Source organism: Monodelphis domestica, chromosome 2, assembly GCF_027887165.1.
Source record: "Monodelphis domestica isolate mMonDom1 chromosome 2, mMonDom1.pri, whole genome shotgun sequence".
NCBI lineage: Eukaryota > Metazoa > Chordata > Mammalia > Didelphimorphia > Didelphidae > Monodelphis > Monodelphis domestica.
Genome location: NC_077228.1, coordinates 72,002,055 through 72,025,045, shown reverse-complemented (window position 1 = coordinate 72,025,045; position 22,991 = coordinate 72,002,055). Strand labels below are relative to the sequence as shown.

Genomic DNA, 22,991 nt, shown 5'->3' with positions numbered 1-22,991 from the left:
TTTTCCACAACTCCTTCATTGAGCACTTGAGAAGTTATTTTAGCCCTTTCACCATTCACAAACACTTTTACAAATACTTTCCTCCTTTTTTGCAGATAGAAACTTGTCATATTGTTCCTCTACTTTTTTCTCTACTACAAGTAGTCTCAAATGTTTGAGGATGCTAACACAAAAGTGAAAAAGAGGTTACTAATAAAACGTGCAAATGCTTTAAGTTGCAAAAGTTAAACACACAGATGTTGAGCCTTGACCCCAATTCCACTGTCTACCAAACCTTCTACAATTGTATGATTAATTTGAGTTGCCCAATTTGTTGAAGATTAATTACTGGCATATAGTAAGTACTTACTAAAGCTCTATCTCTCAATTAATCTGTCTATCTATCTATCCATCCATCCATCCATCCATGAATAAATCAAAATATAAACTATCTTTTATCTACATAGTAGTAGTCTCTCGGTGACCTAGAATAACAATTGTCTTCGTGTGTTTTCATCTACAGTGTACCCTCATATGGCTTTGAAGTCCAAAGACTGAGGCTCAAAGTTTGTGGCACATGGGGAATGGGACGCCAGTTGTTATGGGAGGTGTGGTTGTATATCAGTAACAACATAACAAACCTATCATGTATTGATCTAGCATCTATCAATTATCTATTAACTCATCTATTATCTACAATCTACCTTCTTTCATCTTCCTCTTATCTATTAATCTCTCATCTATCCATCCATCCATCTATCTATCTACATTTTCAAGGTATGTAATCTGTAAGTGAGGGAAGTGGTAACTGAATATTTAAGAGACCAAGGAAATATTGTAGAGGTAGGTCTTTCGAAATAGAAATGAAGACCTAGGTCCCCTCAGACATTTACTAGCTTTGTTACCCTGAGAAAGGGACTTAAGTTTTCTCATCCTCAAGATCCCATTATAAAAAATGGGGTTAATAATAACAATTATGGCACTTATATCAGAGTGTTTTTGTAAGGTTCAAGGTGGGTCATATAGGGAAAGATACTTGGCAAAGATTAAAACACTATATGATTCAGTATTTATGATGATGCTCATATAAGTTAGATTTAGAAAGACAGCTAGAAGTGACCTTCAAGGTCATAAAGTCCAGGATACTCATTTAACTTGAGCCCAGAGAAATTCAGTCTTTTGCTCAAGGTCACAGAGGTAAAAAGTTTGGGGATCAGGATTTTAACCAAGAAATCTAACTACAAAATCCACCTAGTTCCTCCCAGACTGGTAATAATGATGATGATAGTGATGATATAGCCCAAGTGACCAATTTAACCTAAATAGTCCCAAGAAGCCTTCCTCTCAATAGATTGTGTTCTCTTGAATGTGTGATTGCTTTAGTGTATGAAGAAGGAAGAAGGGGAAAAGGAATGGCAAGGGGTGAAGAAGATAAAGAATTGGTGACTGGATTGGGAATATCTATCTTTCTTTTGAGAATTCTACAGTGGGTCTAAAGTGAGGCTCACATTAACAATTGGAAATCTTTGCTATAATAATGAATAGAACAGTCATATTTCAAGCAATATTTATACAGGAAAGGTTTTATTTAGACTTGAATTTCCTATTTTGATACCCTCAAATACCAAGTAACATTAATCTGCAATGCTAGGAAGGCTTATTGATTCTAGAAGTGGTTTCCTGTCATAGGCATTCATACTCCCTTGTTCCCTTCCACCTGTCCCCTAGACTATGATAGCTATCATTTATATAGATCTTTCAGTTTGCAAAGCACTTTACAAATATCACCTAATTTTATCATCATAACAACACTGGAAGGTAGATACTATTATTGTCATGATTTTTAAGATAAGGAGATTGGCCGACAAAGGTTAAGTGACATCCATGTTACAGAGCTAGCAAGTGTCTAAGGTCAGATTTGAACTAGGTCTTCCTAAGCACTCTATTGGACTACTCAGCTGCTTTATTAAAGAGATTTTAGAGATCATCCCTCTATTTTCCAGATAAAGAAATGGATTTCTAGAGGTGGAAAATGACTTGTTGTATGTAAGTCACATTCATATTAATTAACCTTAAAGGACATTGAGTCCAAACCCCTCATTTCTTTAAATAAAATCAATGTTCTTTCTACTATTACATGACTGGGACACCAACACCCATTATTATCTATTACCAAGCTATCTTTAGAAATTGCTGTAACATATCATTTGTGTTCATCGATGAGCCTCAATGTATAACTCGATCAAATACAAACTATTCATATTATAGTGTATAGGATTTGGACTTTGTTTCTTTTTGCTTTGTTAGTGTGTATATTCTCTAGGGTCCTAGAACTCTAGAAGAGAAAATGCTATGAATTCAATTTTGAGGCAGAATGTATCCAAACCCCTCCTCCTTACCTCTTGGGTGAATCAGGGTCAAAGCAAGTCTTCTGTACATCAGTCACATCAGGGTCACAACAGTCACCATCATCAAAGTCATCCAACATGTTGTTGCACTCCATGTGGCACACACCATCCCTCCGATTCCATGAGTAACAGCGTCCCTGAAGGCGACAGTCACCTCCATCATAGCCAGTAAGTGGATGATCACATTCAGTGTCACAGTGATCATTGCCAATCTTGCTGGGCTCACAGTTCACAAGTACAGCCCGATAACGCAAGGTGGAGTTACGCACTTCATGAACACTCAGTTGCCAGCTGATATTGTACCGGCTGAAGGCTGCACTCAGAGCCTGATGTTGACGGGTGATTTGCTCACTTCTGACAGTAGGGTGAAGTCCATCATCATCACATACATTCACCACTTGGTAACGGATCACCTTCTCATTTCTCAGTGGCCAGTGCCAATTGTATTGGGTGATCAACTCCACATTATCGCAGGCAGTTTGCCCACAGGGTGGAGGCATGAGAGGGTGCAGAATCTCAGGCTCAGGATCTGGATCCTGGAGCATATCAAGTCTTGGGAATTCCCCATCTTTAAAGGTTACCCATTGCTGTTCCATTGGAGCAAAAACAGCATTGAGTGCCAAGGAAGCTAAGTCTCCATATCCACTTGGCTGCAAGAAACTCTGCTGGAGCTGGCTTTGTTGAAGTGCTGTGTTCCAGAGAGTCAAGGTGCCCACATGCCCACGAAATTGGTGTCTGTCCTCTGAGCTGTCCCCACCCAGGATTAAAGAACGGCAAGATGCCATAAATGGGCTATGCAATGGGCCAGATTGGCCCAGGCTACTGGCAACTTGAGCTCCATCTACATAGAGAGCTATGCGATGTCCATCATAAGTAGCTACTAAATGTGTCCATGTACCTGACAAGTAGCGGCTATGCCCAATCACAATTGTAGCCTTCCTCAAACGGTCTGTACGGAGAGAAAAGAAGAAACGAGCATCCTTCCTTCCATGATATTCCACTGACCGAATACCCAAGGCCCAGCCCTTGTCACTGAGAGCATGGGAGCAGTTGTCAAACACACCTAGGCAAGAGGAAAGGAAGAGAAGGGAAAAAACAAAGGACAAAGAAGGAAAAGCAGAAAGGGAGAGGAAAAAAAAAACAATGTAAATACAGTACAGGAAGGTTTTTTCATGGTTTAAAAAATAAATATCAAATATCCCTCCTTTGAATACCAGCCCACTAGACAGGAACATTCCTCAATTATTCTACTGTTTTGTCCACAACTGATTTAAGATTCAACAGAAAAGAGGACTAACTGAGTAGACGGACCTAGGTTCAAATGCCCACCTCTGATACTACTTTGGACAAATCTCTGAGCTTTATTCATAAAACAAAGAGTTTGAACTTGATGCCTACAGTGATTTCTAGTTTTAAATCTATGATTCTTGATTTTTTAATCTAAATATATGATCTTGATCTTACATGTAATCTAAGAGAGGAAAACAAGTCAATAGGGAAGATTAAATGGAGAATGAGTACTTAGTGGTCCTATACAGTATCACTTAGGGAGGAGGAGGCTATCATACCTAGAATGGAAAAGATTTCAGAACTTCATAAATGGTAACCCATGCTAAATGATCTATGATACTTATATCATCTCTATACCATTATACTATTGTTTTCTGCTAAAGTTGCCCAAATATACCCTCAGTAGTTACCTTTCGTCACATATAAAAGAAGGTCATGTAGGAAAGTAAACCAATCAGGGAAGCAGCCAGTGAAAAACTATACTAACCCCAGAATCATATTGCATTATTTATTTAGGGGAGATTATTCCTACCACCAAGATAACCTATCCAATGATAGAAGCAGTAAATCTGTGGACCCCAGGTCAGAAGGAGATCATCATCATCATCATATCTACCACCATCACCATCATCATCATCATCCCCATTAATCTCATTTGAACCTCATAGCAATCCTGTGGGGATAGGTAGAATTTTAATTCCAGTTTTGCAGAAGAAAAAACTATAGTTCAGAGAGAATTAGTGACTTACCAAGAGCCATATACATATAAAAGACTGAGGCAGAACTCAACCTCCAGTTCTCCTAATGGCCAAGGTCAGAACTTTATCTACTAATTATGTGAATGTAAGAAAGATAGAGATAAGGATAGAGATAGCCTTAGTAATACCTCTAATTTCAATGGTATTAGGAATTCTCAAGTGAGAAAATTTCTTCTATCAATGCAAGTTTGCACATTCTTTGCAATTTATAAACTTAAAGAGTTGCCTAAAGCACTGAAGGTTAAGTGACTTGATTAGGATCACCCAGCCATTTCATGTTAGAAGGAGGACTTGGACCCCAATTCTTCTTGGCTGGGTCCAACTTTCTTTCCATGGATGCCTATAAATAAGAAGGGCTAGATCAAATTTCCTAAGCTGATCTTGAACTTATTTTGTATCCCTGCTTATTGATTAGGCATTAGTTGGCTTTAAATTTATGGAACTAGTTTTCAAGGCATACCTGAAGGAAGGTTATTTTCCCCAAATGTCCTAGAGAATCAAAGTAGAATATACAAACAGGTAAATGGAAGCATAAAAGCAACTCAGGACAATCAGGTACTCAGTTCACTTTTAGCCCTCATCATTCATATGCAGATGATTGTGACTGTCTTCTCTTCTCCCTAGTAGCCTGTCTTCTCATACCACCTATATACTACTGCTACATTAACTGTCCTCAAATACCATCTTTGAGATCCCATTCCCCTATTGAAAATACATCGTGGCTTCCCAAATATTGAAGGCTTTCAGAATCTTACCCCACTCCTTATTTCTCATTACCTCCTAGTAGGAATCTTTTTATCTGAGTCATACATTACTTCACTATCTCATAACTCAATTTAATGTTTAATAAACTCTACATTATGTTCCTCTATGGCCATTTGTAGAACATTTAATGTAAGAAAATAGTAGCAGAAGAGCAAATTGCCTAAGGGCCATTTCAAGCTGAACTCCATCAAAATAAAAGAGCTATTGTTGATGGTAGTGATGATGATGACGATGATATTTAAATGGCATTTTTAGGACCAGCCCCAAGTGAAAACTATATTTGATATATATGTGTATATATGTATTATGTATGCATAATGACAGACAGAGGAACAAACCTAATGAAACAAAGATAGGGAGTCAAAGAGAGAATCCAATGTTGAAATCGCCTCTCCTTACAATGTCAAAATAATTCTAAATAATTAATTTAGGTAAATTAATAAATTTATTGAGTCTTTGCTCAAACACTTTCTGTTTGTTCCCTGACAGAAGCTAAAGTTAAGGAGGTGTAAACCATTTAAGCAGGGAGTCAATATGTAAATATTCAATATTCATAGTGTTCTTGGAAATAGTTATATCAAATGGGGGGGGGGGTTAGTAATCAAAGGCTGAAGTCCATTGGATATTGAAAAGAAGTTTATGGTTTATGCAGGAATCCAGAGCAGAAAAACGACCTCCTGAGGAAAAGCATATGGGAAAAAAGAGGGAAAGGGCAAAGAAAAATACAGAACCCAGAAAGATGAAAAGTTCCCCAGGATGGAAGACTAATAGACAGCTAAGAAATAGGGTACTGTAAAATAAGCTCTGGATTTGAAGTCAAAAGACCTGGATTCAAATGCCCATTATGTTACTTATTCACCAGATAAGTTGGGATAAGTCACCTCATTTCTCTAGCACTCTGTTTTGTCTTCTGTGGATTTTTTTGTGGTAGTGTTTTTTTAATATTTATAACTATATTTCAATACCATCAGTTTCCTTTATTATCCTATATATTTTATTGTATGCATTTAAAAGCATTATTCTTAGATGAGGCCAAGAGTATTCCTCAAGCTGCCAACCAAGGTTGATGATGCAAGCAAAAAAAAATGAATGATTGGACAAGATGGGTCAATGATCCCTAACTCCTGTGAAATCAAGGGAGTTTGCAGTAAGAGCATCAAAAGTGAGAGTTATGGGCTAAAAGGGTCGACTACAAAGGGATACAAAAGAACTTAGTCTGAAGAAGTTTTAGACACTAAGGGGACTATTTTAATGAACTCAAAGATTGTTTCTTACAACAAAGGCACAATCCTGAGTCTACAAAATACAAGTTGGTTTCCAATCTTGAGGAGATTGGAAAAAGGAAAACAGGTTAGTTCTTTATTTTCTCAGTAATAATACTGGTTAGCTATTATAGAGTACTTTAGAGGTTGTTAGGCACTTTCCACATGTTATCTCATTTGATCTTCACAACAATCCTGGAAGATAGGTACTCTTATTACCCTAAACTTAGAGATGAGAAGACCGAGGATAAGAGATTAAGTTACATATCCAGGCAGACAGCTAGTAATTATTTGAGACAGGTTTTGAACTTAAGGCTTCCTGACTGCAAGTCCAGCCTTCTACCCATTGTACAAGCTCACTGCCTCTATCAGGGACAGTAAAGTATTTCCTGAGAGAGCATTAGTTCTTTAAAAGGAATATGAATAGGGGAAAAAAGAATCTAAAGAGAGAGATGTAAATCCAAACCTAATTCATGAGACTTGGGAGTAGAAGATGATAGAGAAGGAAGAGTAGACTAGGAATCAATGAACCAATGGATTTATAAGATAGAATTCAAGATCTTCCCATGAAGCACAGTGCTTGGCCCTCTATGAAGAAAGAAGATTCCTGTACTCCACATAATGAAGCTTCCAGTTAGTGCCAGGAAGAAGAAAGTACATCTAGTCCTAGCCACAGGAGGAAGAGCTGATTCCTGGTGGTCAGTAGCTCCTTACTGAGGGCCATTAAGGTTTACATAAGTCAGTCTGACATAAAAAATTAGAAGGTATGCATTCTTCCAGAAGCATGTATTGGGGACATTATGAAGGGCCTCCTGAATCATCTCAGACCTGACAACCATTACCCACTTCTGGTGATTTATGTAGAGATTAGCCACATGAATCAGCTGGAAAAGAAATTGTGGGTTAGAAGAAGAAATGTGTACCAAAAAAAAAAAATGAACACTGTGTAATTATAATGGCCATGCTTGGCCCCAAAGGAGAGATGAAAAAAAAGTGCACCTTCTTTGAAGAGGTGAGAAACTGGACATGTGGGGCATTACATACATATACTATTAGATGCTGTTGGTATGTTAGTTAGTTCTGCTGAACTGTTCATTTTAACCTTTCTCTGATTATTTTTTATTGCAAAGCATTACTTACTGTACAGAAATGAGGACATATCTGAGAATGAAAGTGATACCAAATCAGAAAATAATAATAAAATTTTTAAATTAAAACTAAATAAAATTAAAAGATGGTGTCTAAGAATGAGTTTGAACTTATGCTTAAAATATAAAAACGTCAAGTTCCTGACTGGGAACAGAGTGCTCTGAATAAGGACTGATAATGTATTTGCCTAGAGTGTAGCAAATTTAATTCTATTGTCTTTCAATAGCAAAGAAAGATGAAGGAGAAAATTCCCTATAGATATTGAATAAGATACTATAACAAATAGCTACAGTATAGAGGGGAAGTATCAATCCCTAGTCTTAATAGAAGATACAAATTTAAGAGAGAGTAACCAGAAAAAACACTATGAATATATATTTTATATGTATAATATAAGTTATATATAAAATATGAGATAACTAAAAATAAACATTCTCTACTAGAAGGCTTTTTCCCTTGTTTTTTTTCTTTGTTGTTCTTTTTTAAGGAGTGGGAGGTGGTATAGTCAATAGAACAGACAGGAAGAGCTGAATCAGAATCTAGCTTCCAACACTTATTATGTGATCCTGAAAAAATCATTTAACCTTTATTTTCCTCACTCTCCTCATCTGTAAAGTGGGGGTAATAATAGCCCCTAACTTCCACAGTTGTGATGATCAAATGAAGTAATAATTGTAAGGCATTTAGCACCATGTCTGATACAAAGTAAACACTATATAAATGTTGGCTATTATTAATAATAATATTTGTATGACCCTTTTTAAAATTATAAAGCATTCTTCCCACATCTCATTTGAACTTCACTAAAACTCTGTTGTTTTTTTTGATGTTTTAATAAACCCATTTCACTAGTGCTGAACTTGAAGTTCTTAAAGGTGGAGCCATTTCTTTGACATATACTGGACTCAAATCTGACTCTTCCTGACTTCAAGTGTAGCACTGTATCCACTACTATATTCTATTTCACCATTAAAAGTCAAGATGTTAGGGTCTATGCAAAAATACATAGTTTGATTATAAACATAGTTGAGACATGATAGGATAGGACAGGATAGGCAAACAGGTGATTCAGTGGATAGAGTACTAGGACACTAATATAAAAGGGAATTCTTTGTTCTCTCTGAATTTACACTTGTGAAAGGGAACCCTTTATTCCCTTGTCTATTTTGAGTTAACACTTTGGTTATAAATAACTTAAGTACCCCTACTTAGTACCTCACTAGATTGTGAAGACAGGATTAATTCTCCTTTGTCTTCTTTTGAATTGAATCAACAAAAGTTTGAACACTCTACTTAGCATTAGGTGGAGGAGCTCTTAATTCTTTCAACTCAATCAGCCAGGAAATGAGAATTCACACCTCAGTCAGCCAGGAATATGTGAACATTTTGATGAGTATTTACCTCTCCAAAAGCTGAAAAGTGGTTCCCACAAACACTGCCCCCGGGGCAGTGCTGGGCAATTTGTAAGCTGTGATTTGCCTTCATGAAAGGGGGGGGGATAAGAAGCCACTATAAAAGGCCCTGAAGTTCTGGGGCTAAAAAAGTCAACTTCAAGAAGGAAGTCGGCTTCAAGGAGTTGCACTTCATGAAGGAAGTCAGCTTCAAGAAGGTTGGCTCAAGGAAGAAAGTTAGCCTCAGGGGGCACCTTCAGCTCAAGTCATCATCTTGACCTGCCCCTTGGAGGAAACTTGGGTGAGTGGGTAGTTGGCTTTCCCTTCCTATCTTCTGGAGAGAGTTTAATTCCAGTTGAAGGTTAACAAATTCTGGCTGAGTTGAGCACCAGAGTAAGATTTAGTTAGTTAGGGTAATATGTTCTCTACACTTTTGTATTTCTCTGCTTTCACTCTTTCCACCTCTTTTGCAAATAAAAGTTATCAAAGTCATTTTGACTTTGAGCAATAATACTTTGAATTGGCAACCATCATTATTATTTATAATTATCATATATTTTAGTTAAACCATTAAAATTTAATTCTTACACTAGTAAAGAAGGCCTTAGTTTATATCTAAAAATTATGTACTAGCTATGTGATCTTAGAAAGTCATTTAACCTCTGCTTGCTTCAATTTCCTCATATCTAAAATGAGTATAATAATGGTGCCTTCTTCCCAAGGCTGTGGAGATATCAAATGAGATAATATTTGTAAAGCTCTCTGCAAACTTAGAGCACTACATAAATTCTACCTATTATCATTATGGAAAAAATAACTCTCAAAAGGTCTGTCTTATTCCAAAGGAAGAGAATAGTTAAAAAGAGAGTAGAGGAAACAAAGACTGAGAAGATCCATCTAAATTAGAAAGTCTAGGGGGAGAGGAGCTATATGGGAAGCATTTTGGTGGAGATAAAAGTATGCAAAAACAAAAATAGTGCCATTGGTATATAGTAGAGATGATCTGAGGCAAAATAAGAAATAAAAAAGAATATGGTCAAGATTGGTATGATTATATAATGGTAATGGAAGCATTTCAATTATCTACATATCTTCTGGGGTTCTCTTTATGATAAAAGGAAAAATGAGAACAGGTTCTTTAAAATCAAATAAGTGATCATTTAGTTCACCTTTCCAAAGGCAAAAGAGCCTAAAAGGGAAAGTCCTATTGTGGATCTGAGTCTCATTAGCAAATTTAGAGTCTCAATAACAATATTTAATTAACTTATTAACATGATATTCATATATTATGTATATAATATTAATCAATCCATTAATAATGAGTCTCATTAGCAATATTAGAACTGGTGCAAGGACAGAAATAAAGAAAATTCATAATAAAAAAGAGGAAATCTAGGCATGTAAACAAACACCCTCAATTTTTATTTTAAGGTTTGATTTCATGAATGGTTTCAGAGAAAACTCAAAAGACCTATATGACCTGATTCTGAGAAAAGTGAATTAAACCACAAGAAAAAATAAATAACAATCTTATAGAGAAAAACACCCTTGAAAGACTTGAGAACTCCAATCAATGCAATGACAAAACACAATTACCCAGGAACAAAAATGAATACTAGCCCCTTTTTGACAATGTCTATGTATGCAAGATGAAGCATAAGAAATACATTTTTGAATATGGCCAATGAGGGAATTTGTTTTGCTTGGATAGATAGATAGATAGAGAGATAGATAGATAGATAGATAGATAGATAGATTCATAGACAGATTCATAGATAGATTCATAGATACACAGATACATAGATAGATATGGATATGGATATTGTTACATATATAGATATCTATAGAAAGAGATAGGAAGGTGTGTATGTGTAATCAATTCTCATCATCTGTATTAGTTATATGCTGCAAATTTGCAGCAAACACTGAATTGGGGAATAATGAATCATTTCTCCTCTGATCCTGTGACAGAAGTCTGAACTCAAGGAAGAGTGGCAGGCTGAGGTGCTACTAAATCTTCTCTCCTCAATGGGGAAGGGACCCCAGGAGGTCTGGAATCTTAAAGAGCAAGAAGGTTCTGACTGGGAGGCAGTTAGCTCTCTCAGCTTTGAGATAGGAAAGGGGAAGGTCTGACCAAGACTTGATCCTGAAGAAAGTCTCATCTTTCTCTCCTGGTGACTGGACGTTCTCCCCCCACCCCCATCAATTCCCAACTGAAGTGGCCAGCTGGAGAAAACATTAAGCCTCTGACAAGAGTACTTCACAGCTCCTGGTACCCTGGGTCTGAACTGTCCCGGTTGGGCCAAGACAAGGGCTAGCCAAGCCTTACCCTCTCAGGGGGCCCAAGGCTGCCAAGTTCTGGGTTCCCCAACTTGAGTAGGGAGGAAGGGGTAACTAGAATTAGGGACACCTTTCCCTCTTTCCTCACAAATTTTTCCTGCAGCCATTTCCCTGTGTTATCCCCAACTGAATTAGTTTAGAATAAAAGTTGTTGTCTTTCCCAAATTGACTTGAGTATGAATGGGCCATCTTGAGAGGGAGCATAATCTCCCTGAGGAGGAAAGCTCTAGACATTAGTAGTAGAGGAAGACAAGAGCCAGTTTGAGGAAGCAGCCTTCGCTGAGGGAAGGCTGAAGGGGGAAACTACTCACACCCCCTCTCCTCTCTCTTGGACCATTTTAACATCAGCTGTCTCCCCTGGACCCTGCTTTGAGAGAGAAGATATCCATTCTTCCTCTCTCCTTTTGCCATCAACTAATTCCTCTATTACAATTCCCAACATTTACTTCAGCATGTTCCAGAGTGGCCTCACATACAAATGAGACAAATTTCTCTTCTTCTTTTTCTGGATGTACCATATTGTTTATTCATTAACATTGAGTTCATAGTCAACAGCACTATAACACATGCCTGAATGAAACTAACCTGGCACACATATTTTCTCTGTAAGGCACATGATAACCTTCTTGCATTTAGGAACACGAGATAGCACTTCAGCACCACACTTGGGGACAATTTTGCAAAATGAAATCACCGACAAAAAGTATAAAACTGAGAAAATGTGATGTTAAATAGACTAAGAAAAGGATGCTTGTTTATATTATAAGAACTGAAAAAAAGAAGACAGTGATCTTTGTTTGAACTCAGTTGGGACCATGCACATCAGGTGACTCAATATTTTAACTACCCCATGAATGTCTAGGAAAGAGCATCACAAATATTTATTTAGGGGTTAAAAATGAATTTTAGTGAGAAGATCAATTTGCAAATTCAGTATCCATGAATAATGAGGATCAATTGTAGAAATAGATTAATAGACTAACAGAAGGAGAGACAGAGAGAGATTTACAAGCATTTTATGGGAGAGATATACAAAAGGAAATAAATCTTAACTAAAAATGAAATTAATTTTTGGAGTAGATTTTAAAGAATAAGAGGAAGCATGAATCCTATTACTCAAAATTCTAGAGAGGAAGTCAGTGCAAGAGGGATTCTAAACTTTTTCTTTTAAACCCTTACCTACTGTCTTAGAATAGATACTATCATTTTCATGGCAAAAGAGTGGTAAGTTCTAGACACCTGGGTTAAGTGACTTGTCAGGGATCACCCAGCTAGGAAGTGCCTGAAACCAGATTTAAATCCAGGTCCTCCCTACTCCAGGTCTGGTTCTCAATCCACTGAACTATCTAGCTGACCCAGGATTCTTCTTGAGAATGACATCTTTAAGACATGAAGAAAAACAATTTGAATAAGGAGGAAAATGGGCATTTATCTTAAAGATATCAGATGTGAACACAAAGGGAAATCATGCATTTTAAAGCATGTATTGAAGATAGTAGTGACATATTTTAAAGACTTGGTTGACATCCAGAGAAAAGGAACCTAGGAGGGTGAAAGGTCTCAAAATCATGCCACCTGAGAATTGACTGAAAAAACTGGGGACACTTAATTGAGAGAAGACTTGGAAAAGAATAAGACAGCTGTAATTAAGTATGTGAAAGGCTATCCTGTGGAAGTAGGATAGGAATTATTATTCTTTGTCCTGAAGGCAGAAATTTAACCCATTAATCATGCAACATATAGAAATATAGTCTACCTTCCACCTGTATAGTCATGCCCCTTAGTTTTATACAGATCTTATAGAGATAGGAAAGTAAGCATATGTGTGGACTGTGATGTTTTCTATTGTCTTTTTTGGAATAGTAATATGGGTTTTTTTCCTTTTCTACTTCCTTATATGCTTATAACATATCTGGAACTAATCTGTTAGAGTTCATATGTATTGGCTTCACTGTCATTGATGTGGGAAAAGTTCTGTTTCTAGTTATTTTCCATTTTATTTGTTGGTTGCCCTTCTAGTTTCATCCTTAAATATTCTTGTGAAGGTCTGCTCCAGTAGTCATTTTTTCCTCCTTTGTTTCTAAAACATTTTATTAGTAATATCACACATAGAACATTACTGTCCTCCTCTTTCAAATATTTTATTTATTTATTTTTTTAAACCCTTACCTTCTGTCTTGGAGTCAATACTGTGTATTGGCTTCAAGGCAGAAGAGTGGTAAGGGCTAGGCAATGGGGGTCAAGTGACCTGCCCAGGGTCACACAGCTGGGAAGTGTCTGAGGCCAGATTTGAACCTAGGACCTCCCATCTCTAGACCTGGCTCTCAATCCACTGAGCTACCCAGCTGCCCCCTTTTCAAATATTTTAAATGGATTTATATTCAGAAATAAGGGTTCTTAACCATTTTTATGTCATAGATCCTACTGTCATTTGAGGAAGCCTATAGACCTCTTTTGAAATAATCTAGATATCTGCTAAAGTAGATGGTATTCCATCACCACAATTCATTCAGTCATTCCCCAATTGATGGACATCCCCTCACTTCCCATTTTTTTGCCACCACAAAGAGTGAAGCTATGAATATTTTTATACAACCCTTTTTATTATCTCTTTGAGGTACAAACCCAGTAGTGGTATTGCTGGATCAAAGGGCATCCATTCTTAATGTTTTGGGGGCATAATTCCAAATTGCTCTACAGAATGGTTAGATCAGTTCACAATTCCACCAGCAGTGTATGTGTCCCAATTTTACCACATCCCCTCTAAAATTTGTTATTTTCCTTTACTGTCATGTTGGCCAATCTGCTAGGGTGAGGTAGTATCTCAGAGTTGTTTTGATGAACGTTTCTCTAATAAGGAGGGATTTTGAACACTTTTCTTGTGATTATTGATAGTTTTGATCTCTTCATCTGAAAACTGCCTAATCATATCCTTAGACAATTTGTCAAATGGGGAATGGCTTTATTTCTTGTATATATTACTTAGTTTCTTACATATTTTGGAAATTAAACCTTTTTCAGAGATTTTCCCCAAGTTTGTTGCTTCCCTTATAATTTTGGTTGCATTGGTTTTATTTGTACAAAACCTTTTAAATTTAATATAATAAAATTATTCATTTTATATTTTATAATGTTCTCTATCTCTTGCTTGATCTTAAATTCCTTCCTTTCCCAGAGATCTGACAGGTATATTATTCTATGTTCACCTAATTTATTTATGATTTCGCTCTTTATATTTAAGCCATTTATCCGTTTTGAATTTATTTTGGTATAGGGCATAAGATGTTGATCTAAACCTAATCTGTCCCATACTGTTTTCTAATTTTCCCAGCAGTTTTTGTCAGTGAGTTCTTGTTCCAAAAGTTAGGATCTTTGGGTTTATCAAACACTAGCTTCTTCCTGGCATATAGTAGGTGCTTAATAAATGTTTATTGTTTATTAACTGATTGTTCTGTTGTCTGAGTAAAACTAAGAGTAGTAAGTAGATATTGGAGAGAAGTAACTTTGGGACTGATAAAATGAAACTTCCTTGTGTTAGGAACTTACCCAAAATAGAATCAGCTATGTTCCTGTTTTCCCATTAATGAATTCTTTCCAGAACCTTCATTTTAAAGAAGAGCTTTGAACAGCAGTATCCACCATTCACTAAACTTCATTCACCACCATTTCTTCTCCCTTATATATGCATATCAACCCCACTACAGCTCTTTTCATTTCCCTTTTATGTGCTATCTTCCTCACTTTCTTTAGAGCATACACTCCTTGAGGGTAGGGGGTGCTTTTTTTTGCTTGTAAGTGTATCCCCAGTGCCTATCATAGGACCTAGCGCATTGTAAACACTTTAAATGCCTGTTTAAATTAAGTAGTAGTTACTTCATCATTACTAGAAGTCTTTAAACTTTGAATGAAGGTACATTTCAATAGATGTTGCAAAAGATTATTTTTGCTCAGTTGTGAATAAAATTAAATGTCTTCTAACATCTTCAACTATTCTTTGAGAGAATATGCATGTTTATATATACATGTATTATATGTGTGTATTTGACATGTGAACATTGGTGTGTAATATAGTCATAAATTTATATTATTTAAACACAAGTGAATGATATATATGATATATATGTATATATATATATATGAAATAACCTTGACTTTTGCATCCAGAAAGCTGGATGTTAGGTTAGACTTTGCCACTAAATGAGCTGTGTGACTCAGTGACAATTTTTCTCTCAGTACAATTTTATTAGATTTTATAGATTACTTCCAGTTGTAAAATCGTAAGTCAAATAATGCTGCCAATGAAACACATTTGTTCATATTATTTCCTTCATATCTTCCTTTGCTGATGGCCTGAAATACTTTTTGTCTTTTCTACTTGCCTAGATTTTAGTCATCCTTCAAGGCCTGGACACTGTCTATGGACTCTTTCTTGAATAATCCATCTCACAATAACCTCCCCTTCCCCTGAATGTGAAATACTTGCTAAACCACTTAGTTGGTTCTAATGTACACACTTCCCTAATTAGTTAATTATCTTTCATGTTTATTTAACCCTTTTTCAGCTTTCCATACCCTGTAATTTTAAGTTACACTGGAATTTTTTTTTAAGGACAAGACTCAGATATTGTACTTTCTTCCAGCCTTACAGAGTATTTATTATATATCAAATCATGTGGCTTAGAAGACAGAGTAATAGGCATGGAGTCAGGATATCACTAACTCCTGGCACTGTCTATTACTAATTGTCATGTCACCGCGCTGATACTCAGTTTCCTCACCAGTAAAATGGAGATGTAGGAGCTATTCATATGCATTCTATTTATTATTCTATTAACCAGCTTGATTTTGGCATTTAATTATTTTTACAATATAGATTGCATGTACAGAAGCTGGTAAGTAAATAGCTATGGAAACAATACATATTTCTCCAGGGAAAAACATGTATCTAGCAACATAAAAGTACTGAATGCCATCTTCATTAAAGAAATCTTCCTTAATGAAGATCAGCAGTGAGAATTTTAGGCAAAGGAAATCTGAAAACCTATACTATTAAGGAAAAGTAAAGATTATTGCCAATGGCAGCTAGGTGTTATAGTAGATATAGTGCTGAACCTTGAGTCAGGAAGACCTGAGTTCCAAAACAGCCTCAGATTTACTATCTCTGTCACCCTGGCTTAGTTACTTAGCATCCTGTGCCTCAGTTTCCTCAAAGATAAAATAGGGATTATAATATCATCTACCTCATATAATGGTGATAAGGATCAAATGAGATATTATTTGTAGAGTTTAGCAAATTGTCTGACCCATAGTAGATGTTGAACTTAATACATTTTTGTTTCCTTCCTTCTTTGAGAGTTTAAATTCATTAGATCAGGGAAATCTCACTAAAATAATTAGAATGTATATAGTAGCTGCTATGAACCATATTGTAGTTACCTACTAAATACTTATTCCTTTTCCTCTTCACCAATGATTAGGTAATTGAAGTATTGGAAAGAGGAAGATTATGAAGATTCTCTTAATCTGCCTAGAAAACCCAAAGCATTTGTTTAAACCCCTTGAAGTTGTGGCTTCCAGAGAATGACATTTAATATGCACTTGCACAATTGTACCTGACTGATCCTTGAGATAGTTAGCCAATGGAAAGTAGGTGGGATGAATGGTCGTTAAAAGAAGGTAAGGTCATATTTCAGCATCAAGTAACTAGAAGCATTGCTCTTCTGTCCAGTAGTTAATTGTTCAGCAAGATTGCTCATTATTTAGGGTTTTTTTAATAATTTAAAATAAAAATATTGGATGGTGACTAGCCAAGCTGAAAACAATTATCTTTCATTGTCACTGGAGGATGGAATGGTCCAAGAGAAGGGAACAGTCTTTCACAGAAAGCCATAGTGGTACTCATTTTCTTCCACAATCCCTGAGAATCTGTCCCTGACTTGAAGTGCCTGACCTACTTCATGGGAGGATGCTGAAAAGAGAGACAGCATGTGTTTATCCATGTGACGAGGAGTCTCATCAATTCCTGAGGAACCAGTCAATAAATATTTTGTCTCTCTCTGAATCTTCCTGTGGTCAGTGTTGGCCATAACCCATTCCACCAAGTCTGGAGATTGTGAATGGAGGAGACCTGTCTGGCCATGTCCTCCCCTTGAGACTGCATAAACCCTTCCACAGTTTGGCAGCAACTACTGGCTTACTTGAGGGAATGCAAAATGTGGTCTCTACAGAAAACTTGTGACCCCAGGCCTAAATCCTAATCTTGTGCTTGTGGGGAAGGTGTCATTCCCAATGACTTCAATGGCCATCACCTTGCTAAACCACATAGTTTTAAGAGGTCATCTTAATGGGAAGATGAAGCAGCCATTATGCCAGATTTTTGTAAACAAGTTGTTCAATCATGGTTCTTCATTTCATGTTTACTTCTTTACAAAAAAAAATGTAATAACTAGAGTCCATCAAGCAACCCTGAACGTTGACAAGTGTTTCTAATATAGTAAGGAGCCACGAACCCAATCTGTTGGTGATTGTCCCAGATGTTGCCTTTGCCTTGCACACTGAATCCAAGTGTGATTTATCTACATTGAATATATGATTACAAGAGGCCCAAGACGATGGGAGGTTAGTGTCAAAATTGTCTGATATGTTTGATTTAATGCTACAGGAAACAATGGGGCTTTGCTACAGATAATCTAGCTTGTTGCCATTTTGATTTCTAGAATGCACCCTTCTTTCCTCTTCATCCGACTATTGGGCAGGCAGACCAAGAAAGGCTCTCAGGCTTAGAGATTGAAAGAACCCAAAGAAATGAACTTGGAAATTTCAGCATCCTCTATATTCTTGGGTTCTATAATTTACCAAGGGATCTGTATACAAAGTTTCATAAATCTTAAATGCCATTTTGCATATTTTGACATGGAAAACCCACTTCATCTAAACTTTTAAAACCAGAGGTTCTTAACCATGTTTGGGTCCTGGACCCTCTGTGGGAGTTTTGTGAAGGCTTGAAGGGACACCTTCCAAGAATTGTGTTTTTAAATAAATACAAAAAAACACAAAGGTATAAAAAGACTGCGATTATATTGAAATGGTTATCAAAATAGTTTTTAAAAAACAAGTTTACTTACTTTATGTTACTTTAAAACAAGTTTACTCCAAGGTTAGGAACCCCTGCTCTAAACATTCAGGGGGGCCCTAGCTTATCTAAAGACCAACTGCCCATCTCAATATCTAAAAGTACTTTATACCTATTTAGAACACACTATATCTTCAAAGTATGTTGGCGTATATTTGATCCTCATGACAACTCTATCATCAATAAAGCTGGTATCATTATCCTCACTTGACATATGAGAAAACTAAGAAACAGTTAAATATCATGTAATTAGGAGTAGAGTTAGGGTTCCATTTTAGATAAGAAGCTAATCCATTTTCTCTAAGTTCTCCTTCTACTATGGTGTGTCTCCTGTCCATATGAGTTACATGTTCAAAGAAGGGGAGAACAAGGATGTACATAGTCCATCCCAGTGATCTCCCTTTGCTCTCTCCATAGATATAGGGCAAGGAGTCAGAAATACCCGAGTTCAAATCTGGCTTTAGACACTTTCTAGTTGTGTAAAACTGGGTAAGTTACTTAACTCTGTTTCCCTCAGTTTCCACATCTGTAAAATGAGCTGGCAGAGGAAATGGTCATCTATTCCAGTATCTTTGCCAAAAAAACCCTAAATGGGATTATGAAGCGTTATGCGCAACTGAACAAAAATAACAATAAAATGACCCAACTACAATCTGTACTGACTTATTAATTTTGAAATTAATCAAAGGCAAGGGCAGGGGAGACATTTTCTTAATGATAAACAGTCATCTCTGGAAATGACAGAACATTGTACAAATCAAACCCAGATCTTGCCTGTCGGCATCTTCCAGTCACAAGCTTAGTCACCCAATTAATATCTATGAGCCTTTAATATATCATCAGGAACTCTTGCCCTGCCTGTGACACAGTAAAAAAGAACATTGGATTTTGAGTCAGAAAAACCTTAGTTCAAGTCCTGATCCTTTGACATTTACAGACTATGATGTGACCTTGGGTAAATCACTTGCCTCAATTTCTTCATCAATAGAATGAGTATAATATATGTGCACCACTGATCCTCAATGACCGTTCATTCAGTAACAAACATGAATTACGGGCTTAGCCTACAGAAGGCACCATACTGAATTCTAAGTATATAAAGATGTTTTTAAATGAGCATTTGCCCTTAAAGAGTTTCTATATTGATGGGCAAAAGCAAAAGGGAATTATATAAATATGAATTATGATGAGCCTGAAGTATATAAAATTACATAAATCATTTCTAATTATATAAATAAATTATATAGTAGAAAGAACTCTTGTCATGGCATCTGCAAATCTAGGAGCATGTCCCAGGCCTTGCACTTTCTCCTAATGTTACTCTTGGAGAACTCATTTTACTTGTCTGTTTCCTCACCTGTTTTCTAGGTGAGGAAAACTAATATATAAGAAACTAATGTTTTCCTCAAAGAGAATAGTTATATTGAATAAAATGTTGGACTTGGGTTTAAATTTCTCCTCTGATACCTGTTAACTATGTGATCAGTTGCAAGGTATTTAAAAACACTAGGGCTCTGACAACTTTCTAAGACCACAAATTAGAAATGCTGCTCTTTTTATTATATGGGCATGGTCTGGTATGTGCTCAATATTCCTCCAAGATGGTTGCAATGTAGGCCAATTAAAAGAGTTCCCAGACTAATGAAATCACAGGACACATCCTTGACCTATCAGAGCATCTCCCTCATGGAGTAGTTGTGAGATACGACATCGTGTAACTAGCATCTAGGCAGACATTGTGATCTGTGAGCAAATTGATATTTATAGAGCCCAGGTCTTACTAGACCACTTCCTTCCTCAAAATACTTCAGTGCTCTCTATTGTGTTCATAATCAAATATAAACTGCTCTACCTGGGCTTGAAATCCTTTCATGATCTGGCTTCTAGCTCAGCTTTCCAAGAAGATGACACATTACCCAACCACCTCACATCCCCTCCAAGTACTCTACATTTCAACCAAAGTGGTTTACTTGACATTGCCTGAATACGATACTCTTATTTCCTTCCTTTCTTTCTTTGCGAAGGCTGTCCCTCTAGCCTGGAATGCTATCCCTCTTCACCGCTGCCTTTTGAAACATCTAGCTCTCTCCTTTGGGGGCCTTTGCTGATTCTCTCAATTGTTCATCAGTCCACCTTCTCACTCCAGAAGTTATTTAGTACTTCTCTCCTTTTAATTTTCTATAGCTGTGGATGAGTTACTTCCCTTCTGTGGAATGTAAGCACCTTGAGGAGAAAAACTATCTCATTTTTGTCTTTATAAACTCCAATGTTTGGCATATAGTGAGTGCTTTTAAAAATGACTACTCAGTGAAATTGAATTGAATGTGAGCTATTGTTATTCTTTGGCCCCAGCAGTTCTGTGGTCACTTTTTTTTTCCAAGAGCAAGGATTTGTTTTACAAAGTACAGTGCCAGAATATCCCCGCCAGGTTACTCACATGCCCACCCTGTCTCTCTCTCTCTCTCTCTCTCTCTCTCTCTCTCTCTCTCTCTCTCTCTCTCTCTCTCTCTCTCTCTCTCTCTCTCTCTCTCTCCCTTCCTTTGTCTCTGTCTCTGTCTCTCTGACTTAGGGAACATTTTCAAACAAAAGGCTGACTAAGCTTAGACACTCAGCCAATATACGTGGAGAAATTTAAAACTCATTTAACTTTGGACCTCTATAACTGGGAATGTGAGCCAGCTGATGGCTGCAAACATCTTCAAAATGCTGTCTCCTCTTCAAAAGCACATTCTTGGGGGGAACAGAAAGACCAAATCATTAATATAATTTGTACAAGCACTCAGCAGCAACTCTGCGGCGGTAGCCAATGGAGTTAGAATATCAGCCCTAATGGTGTATCTTGAAAGATGGTGGTTGTAGTGAAGCCTAAAAAGGTCATTATCTTTTCATATGCTGGTTACAATTGGCTCCTGCTGTATGCAATAATAATTCTCATCTATATAAGACTTCCTTATTTGTCCAGGGACCTTCACCATTCAGAGAATTCAGTGGTAGGGACATCACTATCTCCATTTTACAGATGAAAAGCTAAGCTTCAGGGAAGTGATTTTCTAACTAATAAATGTCAGAACTGAGATTGGATTTGAAATCTCTTGATTTCAAATCCACTAGCCCCTGTTGCTTTCTCCCTACAATTGAGAGCTTCAGTTTTCTGTGGTACAAAGATTTCTCAATCATGTTGTATTTGCTCAGACTGGATGTGGTGTGGAAATGTCAGGTGATAGTTCTTCCTAGCAATAATAAAGTTAGCTAGCATTTATAAAGAGCTTTAAGATTTATGAAGGACTTTACATATAATATTGCATGTATTTTCCTCATAACAGTCCTCTGTGAGCTATTTTTATTCTGATTTTATAGATGGAGAAACTGGGGTTAAAGAGGATTAGACCAGGATCACATTAGAAAATGTCGAGGTGGAATCAGAATTGAAGTCTCCCTTAAATCAGCTCCAACAATCTGGCTAACAAATGACCAACCCCAAATTTAGAAAGGGGTTAGTAGTCTCATCTCTCTGCCCAGCATTACCAGAATGCCATTATTTAGTTAAATGGCATTTGAAAGAAGTATGATAATTAGTAAGCAAAATGAGCTACTTTTGTGATCTTAGAATCTACTTTTCTGGGCCTCAGAGAAGGTCTCAGATTTATTAAGTTAAAAATTATTATTATTATTAGTTAAAGTTAAGTTAAAGTTAAAAATGTTAAAGTTAAAATTGACTATTAAGTTAAAATTATTAAGTTAAAATGACTTGCATCTTGTTAGTGGAAGAAATCTCCAGACCCTTAGATACTTGGCATCAAAGAAAGTGATGATGATGACGATGATGATGATGATGATAATGATGATAACTGACATTTCTATAGCACCTTAAGGTTTGTGAAGCATTTTACATATATTAACTTACTTGATCCTCATAAGACTTTTGTGAGGTATGTGCTATTATAATCCCTATTTAAAAAAATACAAGATTTGGATTCAGGTCTTTCTGGCTTCAATTCTGGCATTCTATACACCATAATAGAATTCATGATCATTGAACTATAAAGGCAAAAGAAAACGCCTCAAGAACAATTAATATCAGTAGAGCTACTAAGAGTATATTAATCAGTCTTTGCTGAATTCTTTTCCCTGGGCTCAGATTAAATAGACTCCAGGATACTGAAAGACCTCGCATATATGATTATTAAGCTGTCATCAGTGATCTTGGAAAGATCATGGAGAATGGGAAAGATTGGGCAAATATTTGTCTTGATCATCTGAAAAGGAAAGAGAATGGAATCTGCAAAAGAGAAACCAGTGAACCTGACCACAATTCCTGGCTAAATTCTAAAATTTTGTCTCCCAACTGATTAGTCATTAAAAAAAAAACAACAACTTTAAGGTGTCTGCCTGACTTGCTTACTCCACAACATTTTAAAAGGAATAATGGAAAATAAGGTGTTATGAGAGAAAGGATCATGGATTCAGAGTCAATGATCCTATGTTTGAATTATGACCTTACCACTAAATATTGCATG

At 36.5% G+C, this 22,991-nt stretch overlaps 1 protein-coding gene across 1 annotated transcript in view; it reads right to left on the bottom strand.

The window, feature by feature from the left end:
- The window catches only part of PAPPA2 (pappalysin 2), a 451,060-nt gene that overhangs the window by 377,511 nt on the left and 50,558 nt on the right, over positions 1 to 22,991 (bottom strand). Inside the window, exon 3 of the mRNA XM_001373611.4 lies at positions 2,379 to 3,450. Coding sequence (XP_001373648.2) covers positions 2,379 to 3,450 — 1,072 coding nt within the window. The remainder of the gene's footprint in view (positions 1 to 2,378; positions 3,451 to 22,991) is intronic.